At 41.7% G+C, this 18,474-nt stretch overlaps 1 protein-coding gene across 2 annotated transcripts in view; it reads right to left on the bottom strand.

Annotated features, from left to right (window-relative positions):
- Positions 1-3,320: 3,320 nt before the first annotated feature.
- The window catches only part of tmem132e (transmembrane protein 132E), a 354,237-nt gene continuing 339,083 nt past the window's right edge, over positions 3,321-18,474 (bottom strand). For both annotated transcript variants that reach the window (XM_063896187.1, XM_063896186.1), the window contains exons 8-9: positions 9,260-9,454; positions 3,321-4,407 (exon numbers count right to left, since the gene is read on the bottom strand). In XM_063896187.1, coding sequence (XP_063752257.1) covers positions 3,331-4,407; positions 9,260-9,454 — 1,272 coding nt within the window. In that variant the 3' untranslated portion in view covers positions 3,321-3,330. The remainder of the gene's footprint in view (positions 4,408-9,259; positions 9,455-18,474) is intronic.

Here is an 18,474-nt window from a genome sequence, read left to right on the forward strand (position 1 = left end):
GATCCGTGGATTTCAAACACCAGTAGGACTCTAGCCAAGATCTGATCAACAGCAGAAAAACATGTATAAGCAAAACTGTCAGATGTGAGCTACTGAATGGAAATAAATAAAAAGAAGACTCTGATGTAATCAATCTCATCTCTTGTTTGAGTCCCTGAAATATTGATATGAGGGAAAGTTAACCCTTGAGTGCACTAAATATAGAGTGTCAGGAAAAAAAAGACAGCGTCGTTTATGTATTGCATTTTCTTTAGTACTTTACATATAACGGGAAAATACAAGGGTTTATTTTCAAGAGAATACAGGAAATTCAACAGTGCTCTGTACAATTACATATATTGTGAGTGTAGTGGTTACTTGGCACAGGCGACTGAGCCGTGCACATCGTGCACAGGTTTCCATGGGAGGGGGTTCTATTACATGTTGTAAAAAGACTAAGTTTCTATTAGCAGCTTGAAGAAAATACATAATGAGCAACATGTGCACCACCACCACCAAAGCAGCATTACAAAAGACTTGAAACGAAAGAAGTAGGGTTTAAGAATCGATGTGAGGAGATGTTTTTATTATAATGGAGAAAGCCGATGGAAACGGTGTGTAAAGCTGCTATTAGATACTTAATCTGTCATAGTGCTGGGCTGACCACATGAACACTGAACAGCTGAGTTAATTATCCTACATTCATCCTGAGAATCCATCATTTAGGGTAAGAAGGGAAACGCTTCCGGCTGGCCGCTGCTGCGCTGCTGCTGCTCTTCATGTCATGGCAAATCTTGTTGATGCTGAAGGGCCGGGCTTGGACTGTCAAACAATAACGTCTCATTTGTCACTGAATGTTAATAAACAGGTCATCATTCATTTCAACCACATGGAACGTAGAGAGGGCATGCAGTAAACCAACTCCTTAAAGTCCCAATCCAGGGTCAAACGTGGATCTATATACATGTAAATGTGCGTATGGTTTACTGATTGAAAATAATCTCATTGCAACTTTTAGATGAGTGAAATTAAAGCCTGTGTTGCTCCAGTATTTACAATTCCAATTCCATCTTTAAGGTCAGTACTAGTTGTCACACACTGTCAAGCCAATGAGTAAGGAGCTCAGGAAACACATCTTAAAGTGAATATAAAATATGAGTTTGGATTGAATGATTTTGTCCCAGTGTAACATTGCTACCACGAATAGAACCATTCTGGATTGGGTCTTTAATAAGGCTGTGGGGGCTGAAGAGCAGGTGGGATCTGCAATAAAGTTTGAGTTACATATATATGGTACCGTAGAGCCGAGGCTCATTGGTTTCCTCATAGGATCACCAAAATAAGTCCAATGACATAAAAGAAAAATCCAAGCCCTCAGATGCAGAACAGAATTAAAGCAAAGTGACACAGAAAGTCATTTTTTTTAAATCGCATGGCTGCTTCATTAGTGCTGAAGATAACATGTTTTATGTGAGATCAGAGCTTGAATAACATCCTTCAGAAGTCATCTGCAATGATCCACAAGCAGCGACACTAACAGGGCAACCAAAGATACTATTAGCTCTGCTGTCACCACGCTCTCTCTCTCTCTGTCGCGCTGTTTTGATTGAAAAAGATAAGTTCTCTCTAAATCTGCCAACTCTTTTTTCCTCTTCTGCTTGAGTGAACTTTCAAACCCGTGTCAGTACACCTTTAAACGTGGCAATTAGCACTTGCTGCACAACAAAACCTGCCAATGATATCCACTAGCTGTGCCGTTTAAATCACTTTGATTCGTCGATGAAGCCAATCCTGAGAAACACTTTGTCACAAGCACACATCCGCCAGTAGCAAAACTCCTGATTTCTTTCCTGCTCGTCTCTCCAGCTGTCCATTCAGTTCATTCAACGCTAACATGTGACCTCGATACGTGTGTTCACTGGAATAGATTAAACGAAATAAGAGCTACTCATACAGTAGTGTGTTTTCAAAAATGAGATGGCCATGATTTAAATGATGTGGACTAATCTACAATGTATTCAGCAGTCTTTCTGTGACATTTCCTGGAGAGTTTAGAGGATCTTGTGTTCAGTGCATGGTACGATTGTTATTTTCCCAGAAGGCTGGAGGGTAGAATTTGAGGAGAGAAGAAAAATAAATCATCAAAGGATTAGATCTGTTACAATTCTGATGCATAGCAAATCCCCATGTTCAACAGTCAAATGTGAAACCACTTTGTTAAAAAGCTATGGTTCTGTCAGGACATTACCACAGGGAACCTTCTACTCACAACAAGACTAACGTTTGCAAGACTTCAACCGGCTTCACACTCTTCCAGCTCCGAGTAACTAACTTGTTGAGCGTTCGTGCGGGAGGCGGCTGGCTCGATGCGGTATATACATATACTAGAGGAGGAATGTCTGCATGTATGTAGGCCTGACACGGCATGCGTGTAATGCATTATAACATATTTACTTTGTGTATGAATGATTATATAATTACAATACAAACATTTACAAATTTGGAAAAAGTTGCTGATTGTGCCGCGAGATCCCCCTCCATGCAAAGAAAGTTAGAGACCCTCAGAATAAACGAGCTCTTCTCTAATTTCTCCTCATGCTCGAGATCATTGGTAGTATTTTACATCTTACTCTGCCGTCTCCAGCCGTGGTGAGAAAACAGGGTGTCCGCGCTGATATAAGAAGTGAACTGTGGTTATTTTTATAAGGCATTAGATTTGTTCAGGACCGAGAGGACTAGTAATAGGGCACTGCTTTTGACTACCTATGAAATGTAGAAAACTGTAATGAATGATCATGAGTGTGCTGCACCGAGAACCACGATGAAGAAGGTTTGCCAGTAAAACAACGCTGTTCCCACTTTGGCAAAAACAAAAGGATGATTTTTTTAAAACATAGCTTTCATGAGAGTCTTTGACAGTTTCGTGTTCATCAAAGGCATCTTTGTTTGTAGTAGGTACAGAACTGCAGAGTCCCACTGAGCCAGCAAAAACACCAATACCAAACAACTTCTAATATTCCTGTCCGTGTCAGGCGGTTCTCTAGAATAAAATCCTGAAAATAAAAAGAGCTGGAGCAGCTCTCACGTCTGGCCATGGCTCAGCTTCCCAGTGAAACACAGCCAAGATTTGCAGATTTCTCCAGTGATTGAGATCTGCTCAAGTCTTTGGCTTCCTCTCCTCAGTGTGAGCTTGTATGAGATTACAGCACTGTGCAAACTAAATGGAACACACCCTAACCGAAACAACAGTTGGCCTTTTAGTCTGTGAAAAATTATCTTTCACTGAGGTGAAAAAGAGAAAAATAGAAAGGAAAGTTCTTTAGAAAGCTGAGAGCCGCTGCGCTTCTTATCTCAGGCTATTTCCTTTATTCTGCGCATGTAATCATGCAGTTCCTCTGGGTCTTGAAAGCCCATATCCTGGCACACCCACTGAATGTCCTCCTCGTCTGCTATGGGGATGGAGTTGTAGGGCAGTTCCTCTGTGGGAAGGGTGGTGAAGGTGGTAAACTTGACTCTCTTGCGCTTGGAGGTGGGGGAACTGGCCTCCTCGCCGTTCTCCTTCGTAGATCCCCCAGAGCTGCCGTCTCCCCGCCCGTGAACCTGGCTCTGAACGCTAGTCTGGGAGCTGCCACTGCTGTGGTGGTCCCCATGGCAGCAAGTCTGTACGCTGTCCAGAGGATTACTGGGACTCTCTATCTGCTGTGGCGACAGCTCACACTGGGCCCTCAGTGGCTGGCCGTTTCCCAGGAACACCCAGTGGTGGGAATGGTCCATGTTGGCCTGACCCTCGGGCGGGATCCGCTTGTGGCGGTACTTCAGCACAAAGACGATGCAGTTGATGAGAAACACTAGGATGGCGAGACAGAAGACTCCCAGCAGAGCGTACATGCCGATCTCAAGGTCAGTCATGTTCCGAGGTGAGTGCACAAAGTCATCGTCGTCTTCCTCTTCTTCATCGCTCTCTGTTGGTCGCTCTTGGTTGCTAATGGTGGGGAAATTGGTGTAATCAATGGGAACACTGGCAGGCTGCTCATTAGATGTCTCATAAATTCTTCCACTGATGTTCGGATCAATGATTGGACGCCTGGTGAAGGGGGCCAGCTCTATCTCCCCCTCGGTGGTTCCCTCCTCCTCAGAATCCTCCTCTGGGCCGAAGCGGACCTTGACATAAACTGAAGCAGATGCGATGACGCTTTTGCGCTTGGTCTTCTGACAGGCCTCACAGATGGTCATCTCTAAACGCACCAGCTCACCGGATCCCTCCCCTTCTGCCACCACCACAGGCCAGCGCTGCTGAGGCTCCTGGGAGACCAACACGACCCTGTCATCCAGCGAGGAGGCGTTGAAGTTGTAGTCTTTCGGATCAAAGTTAGTCAGAGTGGCGGCTGTGTTGTCGCTGAAAAGCATCCAGACAGACAAACTGGCCTCCTGTCAGACAAACAGGAGAGAAAGAGAAAGTTTAGCCGAGTTGTTTCTGGAGACGAAATGAGTTTACTTCAAAAAAGGAAAACAACAACAAAACAAAACGCATTAACCTCCCAATCACACTGTAAGGTGAGGAATGTTTTCTGGTATCACAACAGGAATAAACATGACCATCTGCTCTCAGATCATTAATATCCAATCACAGCTTGATCAAATCTTAATAAGCAAGGAAATTAATCCCCTCCAGGGAATAATGCACTTGGCATATTCGGTTATTTTCTTACGCTGAGCTCATGAGAAACAGTGGCAAATAGTCAGTACAGCTGTTTGTGTTTGGATTAAGATGGACAACCGATATCTACGCATCTAATGAGAGGGTGAAATGTTGATTATTGGGCGAGAACAGAGTATTGCAGGATTCATTGGCACTAATACTTTGCACTCATAGCAACAGAAAAGCTGTATTTCATTAAAATGATGATGGTTAATGACTTTATGGAGCCCTGAATTGCTTCCTTACTACCCTTAAAGTAATAGAAAACCAATCGTAGCGTTAGATGTAATAATGCACATTAGGACAAACAATGCCTTCTTTAATCAACATGTCTACCCTATCAAGAGGGGATAAGTGTTGGGCGGGAAAGTGAAGAATAGATTGAGGTAGCAGTGCCATTTCTCCCAGATCCTTGATAATGTCCTCAAACTAACACGTGTTAATACAGTTCAGAAAAGGATTCAAAAGCCGGCCTTGTGTTCACACCCTACATAATAATATTCTGATTTGAATATCTGTTCCCAAATGAGCCTTTGAAGTTCTGGACTTGCTCCAATCCCCCGAATCTCCAGAGTGTTTGTGAACATCCGCAGTACAAGCTTCGACACGCACACATACGGCCTTCCTCTGATGTGCACACCAGCAGACTACTTTCGAGCATGGAGGAGGAAGAGGAGCAGGAGGAGGAGGAAGAGTAAGCACTGCACTGTCCTGAAGGCTACAACACTGCAGCACACACAGGTGCTTCCAATGACGAGCATGTGTCCGGTCTCGGTGTGTTTGTTACGTGTGTCCTTCTCCTTTAGCATGTTCTATCGCTCTTCACTTTCTACGCTCCCCTATTGGTCTGTCTGCCAGCTCATAGAGTCCCATTGTGAACCCAGAAATGTCACCAAAGTTTTATGATAGAATTGTACGGTACGGGTCCCCGGCACATACAAACTGCCAGATGCTAACTTGCATAATTAGCACAAGTTGCGTTAATTAGCATTATAGAACATTTCGTTGTGGTTTTGGGGGAAATTGAGGATGCTGAATCCATTTCTGATCTTTTAAGGGTAAAACAAAAGCAGAAAGTGGCCATATTTGGGCTGATTTTGATTCATTTTGGGTCGATTTTGAAGATTTAGGGCACTATGGATCATTTGGTTTGGACATATTGCTTATTTAATTGAAAGGAAATTGTCCAGAGATGAGGGAATAATCTTTTATTTGTGCTCTCTATATTCAATAGTCGCAACACTGCTCATGATAGTCCAAAAAAAATTGTCCCTTTCTGGTTAAACCTGCAACTGAGCATCCAGCAGTTATAGTCTATGTGCTTGGGACCCTACTCTGCATTTCTACCACAGAACTTTCTGGGTTGACAGCGCTGGCAACTACACTAACAAGCATCTGTCGCAGTGAGAAATACAACAGCGGTGTCCATTAAATCAAGGCTGCATCTGAAGAGCCCTTTGTTCACAGCTTGCTCAAACATCATCATCCATCGCTGACAGAAAGGGAGGATTTTCTCTCTAAAAACAGACAGTTTCTAGTCTCCCTTTTTTTGTTTTTGTTGAGAGACACACTCCCTGCCTTTCCAGGACAAAAGTCCCTGTAGTCCAGTTTGGACTGCTATGTTGTAACGGTATCCCAGCGAGAGGCAAACTTCTATCAGCGCAGCGTGACAGCGTGAAGGCAGCCTTTGATATGGATGACTTAAATAATACATTGAATATGGCATATCTGTTTTTATGAGCTGACTGCAATGAAAGAGATCGAGGGAAAAAGGCGAAGAATTGCGGAAAAAACAATTGGCACATTTTCTATTCCGATCCTATGCATGAAAGATATGCATTCGGAAGAGAGGAGTTTGTTTATTTGCTAAAAAAAGTAGATATTTTATCGAAAAAAGGCATCAAAGACTGACAGGATTTCTGGACCTCCTTGATATTATTTTGTGCATCTAGATTGACGAACCACAATTAATGTGATCAGTGCCTTTAAATAAAGGTACTGTAATATTCTGTATGATGAAGTGGACATTTGATTCCCTCTTTTTCTCTCAGGGAATAAACACTAACAGCTTGGATTATGAAATATACATACACAGAAAAACACTCCCCTGGAAATAATGCCTCAACTCTACATTTAATAATACCATTCAGATTGATTAAAGAGTCCTCTCCTGCTGATGTTCAGGTGTATATCAGTATGTAGTGTCTCTACTTTAAAGAGTCCTCTCCTGCTGATGTTCAGGTGTATATCAGTATGTAGTGTCTCTGCTTTAAAGAGTCCTCTCCTGCTGATGTTCAGGTGTATATCAGTATGTAGTGTCTCTACTTTAAAGAGTTCTCTCCTGCTGATGTTCAGGTGTATATCAGTATGTAGTGTCTCTACTTTAAAGAGTCCTCTCCTGCTGATGTTCAGGTGTATATCAGTATGTAGTGTCTCTACTTTAAAGAGTCCTCTCCTGCTGATGTTCAGGTGTATATCAGTATGTAGTGTCTCTGCTTTAAAGAGTCCTCTCCTGCTGATGTTCAGGTGTATATCAGTATGTAGAGTCTCTACTTTAAAGAGTCCTCTCCTGCTGATGTTCAGGTGTGTATCAGTATGTAGTGTCTCTACTTTAAAGAGTCCTCTCCTGCTGATGTTCAGGTGTGTATCAGTATGTAGTGTCTCTACTTTAAAGAGTCCTCTCCAACACAAATAGTCTAACTGTCAGGTACTGAAGCCTTTGATTTCTGAATATGTCAAGTGGGAAGAGAATAATGCAAAGAGACCTTGATAGTCCAGCTCCTATAATTCATAGTTGATATGTTTCAATCATTTTGAGAGTGATGGAGGACATTGACAAAGTTTCCCTGTGAAACAGAATCAAATGGCTTGAAATAGCTGCAGCTGTCCTCTGAGAGCGTCGCCGCGGGGGAATTGGCTGCCTTTTATGGGCCCGGCCTTGGAGAGCACTTAGGACAATACATTACAATAATTACATTTCAAGGTGGCCAAGAAGCGGAAAGCAAGAGGAATTGGAATTTAATGCCCGCCTCTCTCTCACCGATGCTCGATGTGGTTGTCGTTGCACTTTGAGCAACTCGCAGGCCAATGAAAGGGCAAAGAAGGAAAAGGATTCACACACGCACACGCACACACACACACACACACACACACACACACACACACACACACACACACACACACACAGACAGACACAGCCAATTAACTCCTCTGCAGAGATCCGTACTCCTGTGTGAGGAGACGGTGGCAAACAAAAACCCTGAGGTCTTCTCACTTCTCACTTGAGCAATAAATCAATCGTAGGAAATGTGTTTGGACGTACCAGAAGCTCAGCTAATATGAGAGTTGCAATAAAACAGTACGGAGGATTCCTTATTAGTTTACCGCCGCTGCCTTTATCTGGTGTCCTTGCTAACAATGCAGGCTGGAGCTTAAGAGATTTAGCTGGGAAATTATTTTAATACTTTGAAGTGAAACTGCTTGTTGATAAAAACCTGCTGAGGGGATTTGCAAATTCACTTCCTTTTTAACGCTCTGGAGATAAAAACGAGGAGCAGAAAGTTAATGTGAGGGCTGGAGAAGTCCCAACACATGTGCTGCTGTGAGATGGACATATTTCAATCCATTTCAAGTCAATGGTGTTAGGTTTAGACCCTCAGCAGGGGGGGGTATCAATCTAATATTGATACGGATAAGAATCAGGTGTTTTCTCTTGTAAAAAGTACAAAAATCTGCTGATAGAACAAGTGAAAATGTGCTTGGTGAGATCTTGAAATAAGATGGGATATTTAGATAAATTAGATCTTGTAATGAACTTATTTTTAACTACATTTGAACAGAATGAGGGAATGTTTTGTTAGAAAATCAGCCAGAAAAGCTCCAAAGATTTCTGTTTTCTGATGTTTGTTGGTGATTTTCCAATAAGAAAAGTAGAAATCTGAGATGAATTATCTAAAACCAAGACCCTATATCTCCCTGCACTGTTACCTCTTAAGTTATTAGGTCTTATATTAAAGTGCAAAGACTGATTTTGACTAGATAATAGACAAATATACTTGGCAAGATTGGCAGTTTTTTGTAGGTTTCTTATTCCCCAAAAAGGATGCGTTTGTCTGGGAGTTGGTGCAGACTAGGTTCCAGTGTCCTCCGTCTACCTAGTCCTTGTTATTTACCTCAGGTAGATTGCTGGTGATTGCCTTTAGAAATACGGCTTGGATTGTAGTGTGACCTGCAGCGTTTTATGAAACAGTTTGACACGGCATGACACGGCAGTTTCTGAGTCTGAAGTGTGTTTTTATGGTGGGAATTTGAAAAGAATGGACAAAGTTTAAGCTTTTGGAAATGAACGGATGGTCTTGTAGTGGTGTTCATCGATCCTTGAGGGTAAAAACATCGGGATGCCGTTGCTCAAATGTATTTACTGGCCTCTCTGAGCACGACAAGCCATTATCTTTAATAGAAGAACTTTCCACCATCAATATCTCTGACTGTCTGCCACTCACACGGTCTAAACGTTCACATTTTTCACAGATATTTGAGACAACATTTACTGGATGAATAACTTTCTGAGTGATGAGTTACCTGCTTCGGGGCGGTGAGCGTCTGGACGCCAGTTGCCTTGGCCACCATGGTGTGGCTGTTCCCGGGGCTGGGCTGCAGGGACAGGGTCAGGCCTGAGACGGCGTGGACTCTCATCTCCGTGATGGACACCTTGTCGTCCGTGACGGAGAACGCCGACTCTCCTAACATCGCGTCCACGGCCAGCGGAGACTCCACCTGCAGAGAGAGAGAGAGAGAAGGCGTTATTGTTTGTCTGCATAACAGAGGGACGTGGTCCAGAAGAGACGGCCGCTTTATTGTTTCTCCGAACATCATAAAGCCCTTGACAAGCCAATTTTGGATTAAAGTGCTCGGTGCTGCTGTTTGTGCAAGTCTATCCATATGTCAAAGCCTCTCTGTCTATCATAGGGAAAAACAATAAGAAAAAAACCCACTCGAGATGGAATCCATCAGCACACAGACAACAAGGTACAATGTGAAGCGGCACACTTCAAAGTGACGCTTAGCAGAAACACTTGTGCCCATCTAAGTGTCACCACATGAAACACCAAGACGATTTAAAAGCCGGGCACCGCTCCTCTGGTAATGCCGGTCTTTTGACAGGCCTCTGTTCCCGGTACTTTCTACACTTTTAAAAGATCATCATTTCACTTTTCTATTGCAAGCAAAGGTCACGAGAGACACCAACAAAGTAAAGAGGAATTCAGCGAAGCAGTGGCCTTGACTGGCCTCTTTCCAAAAAGCTTTTCTAACTCAAAACCATAGAAAAGGAGGAGGAGGAGGAGGAGGAGGAGGAGGAGGAGAAGAAGGAGAAGGAGAAGGAGACATACTTTATTAATAACGTTAATAACAGTTTTAGTGCATGTAAATGGTCTTCAAAGACTAAAATCCATGTGATCTATCCAGAAGAAGTTCCTCTCCCCCCCCCCTGCCTGAAACGCCTCCATTGGACACTTTTGTTCACTTCCCGAACATTGTGACATCACTATGGAACATGTTCATTATTGTACGTGACAGGCTAAGGGGCGGGACATCTCTAAGCGGTTAGCCAATCAACAACAGGCCAGCGAACCAATCAGAGCAGACTGGGCTCTGGTTTCTTCTCCTGAATGCTGAATTGTTGGAGGAGACCTAAGGTAGACAAAACCACGCTGTACTTATTCTCCACATGACAAATAAAGCCTTTAAAACTTTACAATTGATGCTCCACAGTGAAGTTTGATGCTCTGACAATCTTCCCCAATCATCGTCAATCAACCAAAAAGCAAACAGCTGGATACGTCGCCCTTTAGTCAATTTCTTATCCCAAAAAAACATCGCTCAGAAGCCTTGAATTTAACGTGATGTCAAGCTTTGAAAACTCTGAATCCAACACCCCAAAAATAAAACACCAAATAAAATGACACGGTTCCAAACCTGAAGCCTTTAATCTCGCTCTCTTTATAACGGAGCCTCGCTGAGCCAGAAACTCAGCTGCCATGACGACTTCTTCCTCCCTCGTGTGACTTCTACATCATTTCTTGGTGCCACGTAATTCGGTGCAATGATTTATCATGTTGTTTCGTGCAGTGCAATTAGTCGTGCAGGGGCCCAAGTCAAGTCACGAGTGGAAAAAGGTCTGCAGGTGTCTGGGTTTGCTCATTTGGTCTCGACACACTTGGACTTCTGTTGATAAAACCATAAACCCTGCTAATAAAATGCACAAATATCCAATTTACAGACGCAGGGTGCAGCGGCCTGCTCATCTGTTTTATTACAGCCCCTGGAGTTTGTACTCAATGCTGTTTAGGAAGAGAAGTGAAGTGTTTTTAACTTCAATCTTACTTTGCTTATGGTGTTTTGGGTTTCGGTTAACATTGAGGTTGTTACGATGTGCATCACAGAGCTATTTGATCCAGTTTTGGAGTCACATTTGGGCTATTTGTGGAGCCTCCAAAATACGGGATAAAAGCATCCAAAAATCAGACATTAAATAAGATGTCATCCCTCGGCTAAAGAAACAGCTCCTTTTAATCTAACGATTTGTAATTCAAGAAGAGATAACTGAGGAGACAAATATTCAGGAGAAACATTTTAAGATATTGTACGGCTTATAGAAAAACTAGGGAACAACCACAGTGATTCGCTTCACTCATTTCAGAGCAAACACACACACACAGACACACTAGCCTAAGGCATAAATAAACTCTTAAAGTTTTCATGAGGACGACTGGGTTGCATGATGGATCGCTCGTACAGTAGAGCCGGAGCTTCTTCAACTTTGTATTAACTTCATTCAGGGAGAGGTTCAGTTTAGGGGGGAGGGGGTTAATAGAAGAGACAACCACAAGTCCTTTTATGAGAGACGTGTCCTGAGCACGAGTCAGTTTCTGAGTAAAACAATGACTAAACACAAATCTTCCTGAGCTCAAAATGCAACACAAATTGATTTTCTGCTGTTTTCATTTTCCATTCCACTGATATTTCCACAGGCCGATTAAAGTCCTACTCTAATTCAACTCAATATTGGCAATATGTACAAATGTCAACACACAATCCAAAAATCCATCACTTTGTGCACTCTTAAATCAAAAGAAATGTAATCAGAAAAACTAATCTAGCTCTGGGTTTCTGATCTTTGATGTTGTGCAGGCATTTATTCCTGACTGAACATATTCTATTTTAAATCAATAAGACGCCTAGCAGATGTTTCCAGTGATATTTCCAGCTTTAATGGCTCCTAACAGTTTCCTCCCACCATTGCCAGAACACATACAGAGCTTGAATGAGGAGGGAAACACTGAAGAGTTTGAATACTTCATGATTTATATCATTTGCACATGAAAACGATGCACCGCTCCCTGTGAATGCTCAGCGTTTCTTCACACTCAACCGTCTTAAATGTAATGCTAGGACATCTTGAGTAAAATATATATTTAGCTCCGTACAGACGAGGAATAGCGCCACTTGTTAAAACATTTGGATTCAGATCCGACCAAAAACACTTCAGAAATCAGAATCTTGAGTAAAAAGTAATAAAATGAAATTATTTTTGGGCAGATCTCACATTTTCTTTCCCATGTGGCAATAATCTTCTTCTGTCAGAATCTGAATAAAGTTTATTGACATGCAGACAAGGAGTTTGATTTGGTGTCTGGTGCTGCGAACATAAACCATTTCAGAAAACAAGTTGTAAGAAATGTAAAGATATGTAAAAAATAGTGTTTTTAAGAAACTAAGTTACAAATTACTTTTACACAGACTCGTTGAAGTCAATGTTTAATTTAAGCCTCGAACCTCGCTGGCAAATGCGCTATAGTGTGCCGCAGGAACGAGTCCTAAAACCCGGAAGTACGTTTTTACAACTTCCGGTTCCCTCGTCTCAGAGTCAGTGGGATTTCTCCGTAGGATTTCGGAAAATAGCTCGAAATAAGGTCTGTGGTTGACACAAATTTAAGAGACAGATCACGTTTTGTTCTACCACATTAAATACATCAGCACTGAGGAAGGAACCCAGCTTACTTCCGGGTCGGCCTACAAAAACAGGTCATCCCTGTGGCGCTCTATAGCTATTGAATTAAAGCTATGGACGTAATGTCGGTAAAAACAGCTCACCTCCTGCTGACCCCAGGTACCCCCACAGTGTTTAACCATGCTCTCACTTTATCCTGTGTTCTAAAAATAAAAGAGAGAACAGTAGAAAGAAATGATGCGATGATGAGGGAGGACTTCCTCTCCCAGGCTGTTATCAATTTGTTTGTGATGTATTCCAGGCTGTGTTTGCTGATGAAGTGCTGCAATTTAGTTTTTCATTTTCCCGCAGATTGCCTCATTTTCTTTCACCCCAGTTACTGAAATTAGCCACGTCGCCTGTGGAAGTGCCTGCAGAACGCTGTGGGATGTGTTGCATGTTGAGAAGGGGGGGGGGGGGATTATTGATTGTGATAACATCAGCAGTAAATAAAAAGCGGTGGACCATCACTCAACATTCAGCACACACGATATTGTGTTTGGGGTTTATTCTGGGGGAGGAATCTCATCTGTGTGTATAATATTTACCAAGCTGCAAGTGTGTTCTTTTTTACTTTTAAATTAAATAAATACTGAATATCTATTATTATGTGAGACAGTTTTGCCATGCAGCCCTTGCTTTCATTACCTTTTTTTTAACATACTACACTAACCATATCGATATATGTTAAGACGAGCTTTTAAGTAAAATGATCTCCATAAATGTAGATTTCTTTTTGGGGCTGGAAGACCTTGAAAAACTTCAGGAAGTGAAATGTTTTTAGAGCTGATTTACCTGCTAATATCTGAGATTTTGTCTATGTTTTTTCTGCATTTTACACTTCCTATTGCTTCTTTTATCCCTTTAGAAAATACCTTTTTAATCTCCACTTCTATCATGGAGCCAATTACCACAGTGTGGATCTTGCGGACGCGTTTATTGGAATCCCTAATTGGACAGGGACAAAGCTGGTGAAATATATATAATAAAAAAAACATATATTGTTGAGCTCCGTCTGTCCCTTTTGCTTTGAAACACTTCTGATGGTGGGTAGATCATTAACATATGAAAAGCCAGCACCTCCCGGCTCAGAGCAAACACAAAACAAAATATTGATTTACAGCGAGCGATGGAGGAAGAGTGTTTCTGCAGGTGTGTGTGTGTGTGTGTGTGTGTGTGTGTGTGTGTGTGTGTGTGTGTGTGTGTGTGTGTGTGTGCAGCGAGCAGAGGTCAGCTGCAGTTGTGTCCCTGCTTGCAGACACACTCCCAGTTGGATCTGTTCTGCAGGAGGAGGGGGGGGTGGAGTAGTCACACTGTATAGGTTCTTCCACGAGGAGCTGCTCCATCAGTCACCGCTGAGCGCCCGGCCGTGCAGCCGTGCATGGAGGCCTTCACAGGAAGCCGCGGTGTGATTTCATCCATGCTTTTAGGCAAACAGAAGATCAATGATGAGTCCAAGCACCGGATCGACACGGACAGGAGGAGTGTGTTCACTAAACACTCGTATGTGTATCACACTGCCTTATCTCCTCCTCTTCTGCTTTACTTCAGTCCAGTACTTGAGTAAGATAGTTACTTTACACCTCTGGCTACCTTCCTGCAGCAGAAACACATCAGCGAGGCGTCTGCACACCTCTGCTCATGCTCACGCTACTCTAAACACACCTGGAGAGCAGGTCATTAACACCTTCTTTGTGCCCTTTTCACTTCGGTGCTGAAGCAGGTGTTTGCAGAAGGCAATTCAAGCCTCAGTTATTCTTTCATTATGCTTTAATTCAGGAAAGGGATGGAGATTAAAGCTGCACTCTGCAAGATTTGATGTCATTAAGTAAATAATTATATTAAAGTACAGCAGTGAGAGTGTAGTTAGAGACTGTGAGACTTTGCCAACCCAGAACATTGCATTTTTGGAAACCTTTTCCGATTTAAAAAACAGTGCATAAAGCAACCGCTGCGAGCAATACACACATGCTTACACTTGACCACTAGTGCAGTAACTATGCTACGCTTCTGCAAAGAGGGAGCAACTATACTGTAGCTTTACTATTCTCTAGTCAATTATTAAACATGCTTGGGTTATCAGAAATACATCCAAAAAGTATGAGCAGTCCTCCTCCACATGTGCTCTGGTGCAAATAATCAAAGTGTACAATTCTTTGAGCACGCTATCTTCAGAACATTTTAAACAAATGATGCAAAGTGGTGTCCACCGTATAAATGACGCCTATGTATTTATCATATGCTCTCAAAACTATACATATTTGAACTCCACCAACACCATTTTACACCTGTGTCCTTTTCATTCATACCTCCATATTACAGTATTTAAATATAATATTGAATTATTCCTGCATTTTATTACAGCAAAGTAATGTTTGAATTGTATTTCCTGTGGTTGTTGTACATATAACACTAAAGCCTTGTAATATTCCTTGTGCGTTCTGTAAGATATGTATATTTCTGGATGTGCAACACTATACGCATGAATAATACTATTTTAGATTACATTTCATAGAATCAGAGGATGAAACCCTCTTTATTTGGCACACAGCAGAGCACACACAGTGAAATTGGTCCTCTGCATTTAACCCATCCTAGTACTAGGAGCAGTGGGCAGCTATTGTGCAGCGCCCGGGGAGCAATGGGGAGGGGGGGATTGGAGGTGTCCGGTGCCTTGCTCAAGGGCACCACAGCAGGGCCTAGGAGGTGAACTGGGACCTCTCCAAGTAGCAGTCCACTTTCCATATTTCAAGTCTGTTTGGGGACTTGAACCGGCGACCCTACGATTCCCAGTCCAAGCCCCTACTGACTGAGCCATTCTTGGACGTAAAATAAACACACTTACATAGCGTTAAGTGCCATACTATAACACCTGAATAATAGATTACATTTCATAGGTAACCATATTATTTGACCTACTGTTTTTATGTAAGCTTTTTATTGTCGCAAAATAGTGTCTTTTGCATTATTTGATTTACATGTTGATGTCTTCGGTGTAGCTGTTGTGCGTTATATTATATATAATAAAGCCTTTGCATCTTTGAAACTAATGTGTTCTTTGAAAACAAGTGCTTTCTCTGTTGCTCAAAGACAATAAGACCTATTTATATAACACACAATATTCCATTTCCTTTGCAGGGTGCACATATTAAATCAGTTCACCTTGACAGCTGTGCCCCTGCTCGCTGTGTAACCTTTTTATCGTCTGCTAGAATTCACTTAGCATGCAGCACACACATGCAGCATGTTGTACACAGTAAACAACCTGTGTAAACAACATCAATAATCTCCGGGAAAAAAACAATCCGTGGCTCAGAAGAAAAAGCTTCGGCAGATTGAAGCAGGATGCATTTGGATCGGTTTAGTCTCTGACTTCTGCAAACCTGAGCCTCCTGTAGGAACTGTCCACTTCAGCATTAGCCCCTCCATCAGTGTAATTAACGGTGACGAGCAGCGGGACGTATCCTGCCTCTTTATGCCTGTTTGCACACCACACAAAGTGCTTCTCTTCCAGGAGGCTGAACTGATGAAACACCAACGTAACACCGCTTGAAACGCAGATGAGAAAAACATGACCCTCGCTTTCAACTTTTACCGTGGTGTAAACTTTCAGGCAATTACACGGCTTCCTACAAGGCAGAGTAAGTGGGTGCAAAAGCGGCGAAATAAAACCTATGCACCCCCCGTGCTCCCCCCCGCGAGGCAACGACAGATCCTCATAACAGAGCAGCCGGCCTGGCGTCCCTGATAGTCACTCCAATAAAGACTTTAACTTTCTGCGGGGACAGATTTAAGTTTATTGTGCAGATCAGAGTGTGGAGGGACAGAGCGAGGGGGAACGACACGAGACGAATGTCATTAACACATCGGGAGAGAAGCTGGCATTTGTTTACGACACTTCATTGCATTATCTTCTCACCTGTAGAGAACTCGTTTTGATTCAGGATTTATAAATCATGCAAACTCAAATGGTGCAATCTGCTTATGGAAGTCAGAAAGGTTTCTCTCACATTCAGCTGTGTAGGGATGAAGCAATGTATGGATATATGTATAAAAACCTAAACTCGTACTGCCTGAGCTTCTGTAATAATACACATTCATATTTAAAAATATACTTATTACTTGTTTCTGTCTGGAGCACTTTTCCTACTGATCACATGTTGGTCGATTTGAGACGTGTGTACTGAGGGTTCGTTAAAAACTAGATCTGAATACTTCTACTTTTACTCAAGTACACGATCTGAGTACTTCTACTTTATTCAAGTACAAGATCTGAGTACTTCTACTTTTACTCAAGAACAAGATCTGAGTACTTCTACTTTACTCAGGTACAAGATCTGAGTACTTCTACTTTACTCAAGTACTTATACTTATACTCAAGTACAAGATCTGAGTACTTCTACTTTTACTCAAGTACAAGATCTGAGTACTTCTACTTTACTCAAGAACAAGATCTGAGTACTTCTACTTTACTCAAGTACACGATCTGAGTACTTCTACTTTTACTCAAGTACACAATCTGAGTACTTCTACTTTTACTCAAGTACAAGATCTGAGTACTTCTACTTTTACTCAAGTACAAGATCTGAGTACTTCTACTTTTACTCAAGTATAAGACCTGAGTACTTCTACTTTACTCAAATACAAGACCTGAGTACTTCTACTTTTACTCAAGTACAAGACCCTGAGTACTTCTACTTTATCAAGACTTCTACTTTTACTCAAGTACAAGATCTGAGTACTTCTACTTTACTCAAGAACAAGATCTGAATACTTCTACTTTTACTCAAGAACACGATCTGAGTACTTCTACTTTACTCAAGTACAAGATCTGAGTACTTCTCCCATTAAGGAAGCCACTGTATTTATGTGTTTTTCTGTTGATGCCATACTTCACTTCTTCCCTTCCTTTATTTTGCAGATTAAATTATGAGGAGACATAAAGACAATCTCTTAGAGGTTTTGACATTTATTATCGTCTCACTAAAGAGTTTCATAGATTACTTTACTCTATGTTATAAAACATATGATTGAGTCTTCTTATTATTATTATGCATTTAGCTAAATAATGACTGCAACCTTTTGTACATGCTGGGTATTCGCTCAGCAAACCTTAACCTTGTGATATCTTTATGTAAATGGCACCATTTCATCATAAATCCATTTATATCCTCCAGTAAAAGTCACAAGACAATGCTCTTGTGACGTCTCATAGAGGTCGTTACTGGTTCTGATATTTTATAGCATTTATGATCGTCTCCCTAAAGAGTTTCATAGATTATATGACATGGTATGTTCTAAAAGAATCTTCTTACACTTGATAAGTATAACCTTCAAATGAATGTAATTGGCATTATTTCACCATCCAATAAAGTCACATACAATGCTCTTGTGACTGACATCTCACAGGGGCCGTTATTTATTTTAAGTTATTGCATTTATTCTCTTCTCACCTATAGAGTAGTATAGACTCTCTCCATAAAAAGGAGGAACACTTTTTGTACTTTCTGCTTTTTCTACCTCGAGGTAAAGTGACCCTTTCCCCATAAAACCCATCTATCGTCACGAGTCGTTATTATTACAAAGGGTTCACGTTGCTCAGATACAACAGGATTCTGTTTCTTCATCAGACAGTAAATATTGGAGTTTAATTTTCCAGTGAGATTGAAAGATTTTGTAGATTAGCCTCAAATCTATTTCTGTGTTTTTTATGGACGAGTGGTTTTTGTTTGCAGATATTTATTAA

The sequence above is a fragment of the Eleginops maclovinus genome, chromosome 11 (genome assembly GCF_036324505.1).
Source record: "Eleginops maclovinus isolate JMC-PN-2008 ecotype Puerto Natales chromosome 11, JC_Emac_rtc_rv5, whole genome shotgun sequence".
Lineage (NCBI taxonomy): Eukaryota > Metazoa > Chordata > Actinopteri > Perciformes > Eleginopidae > Eleginops > Eleginops maclovinus.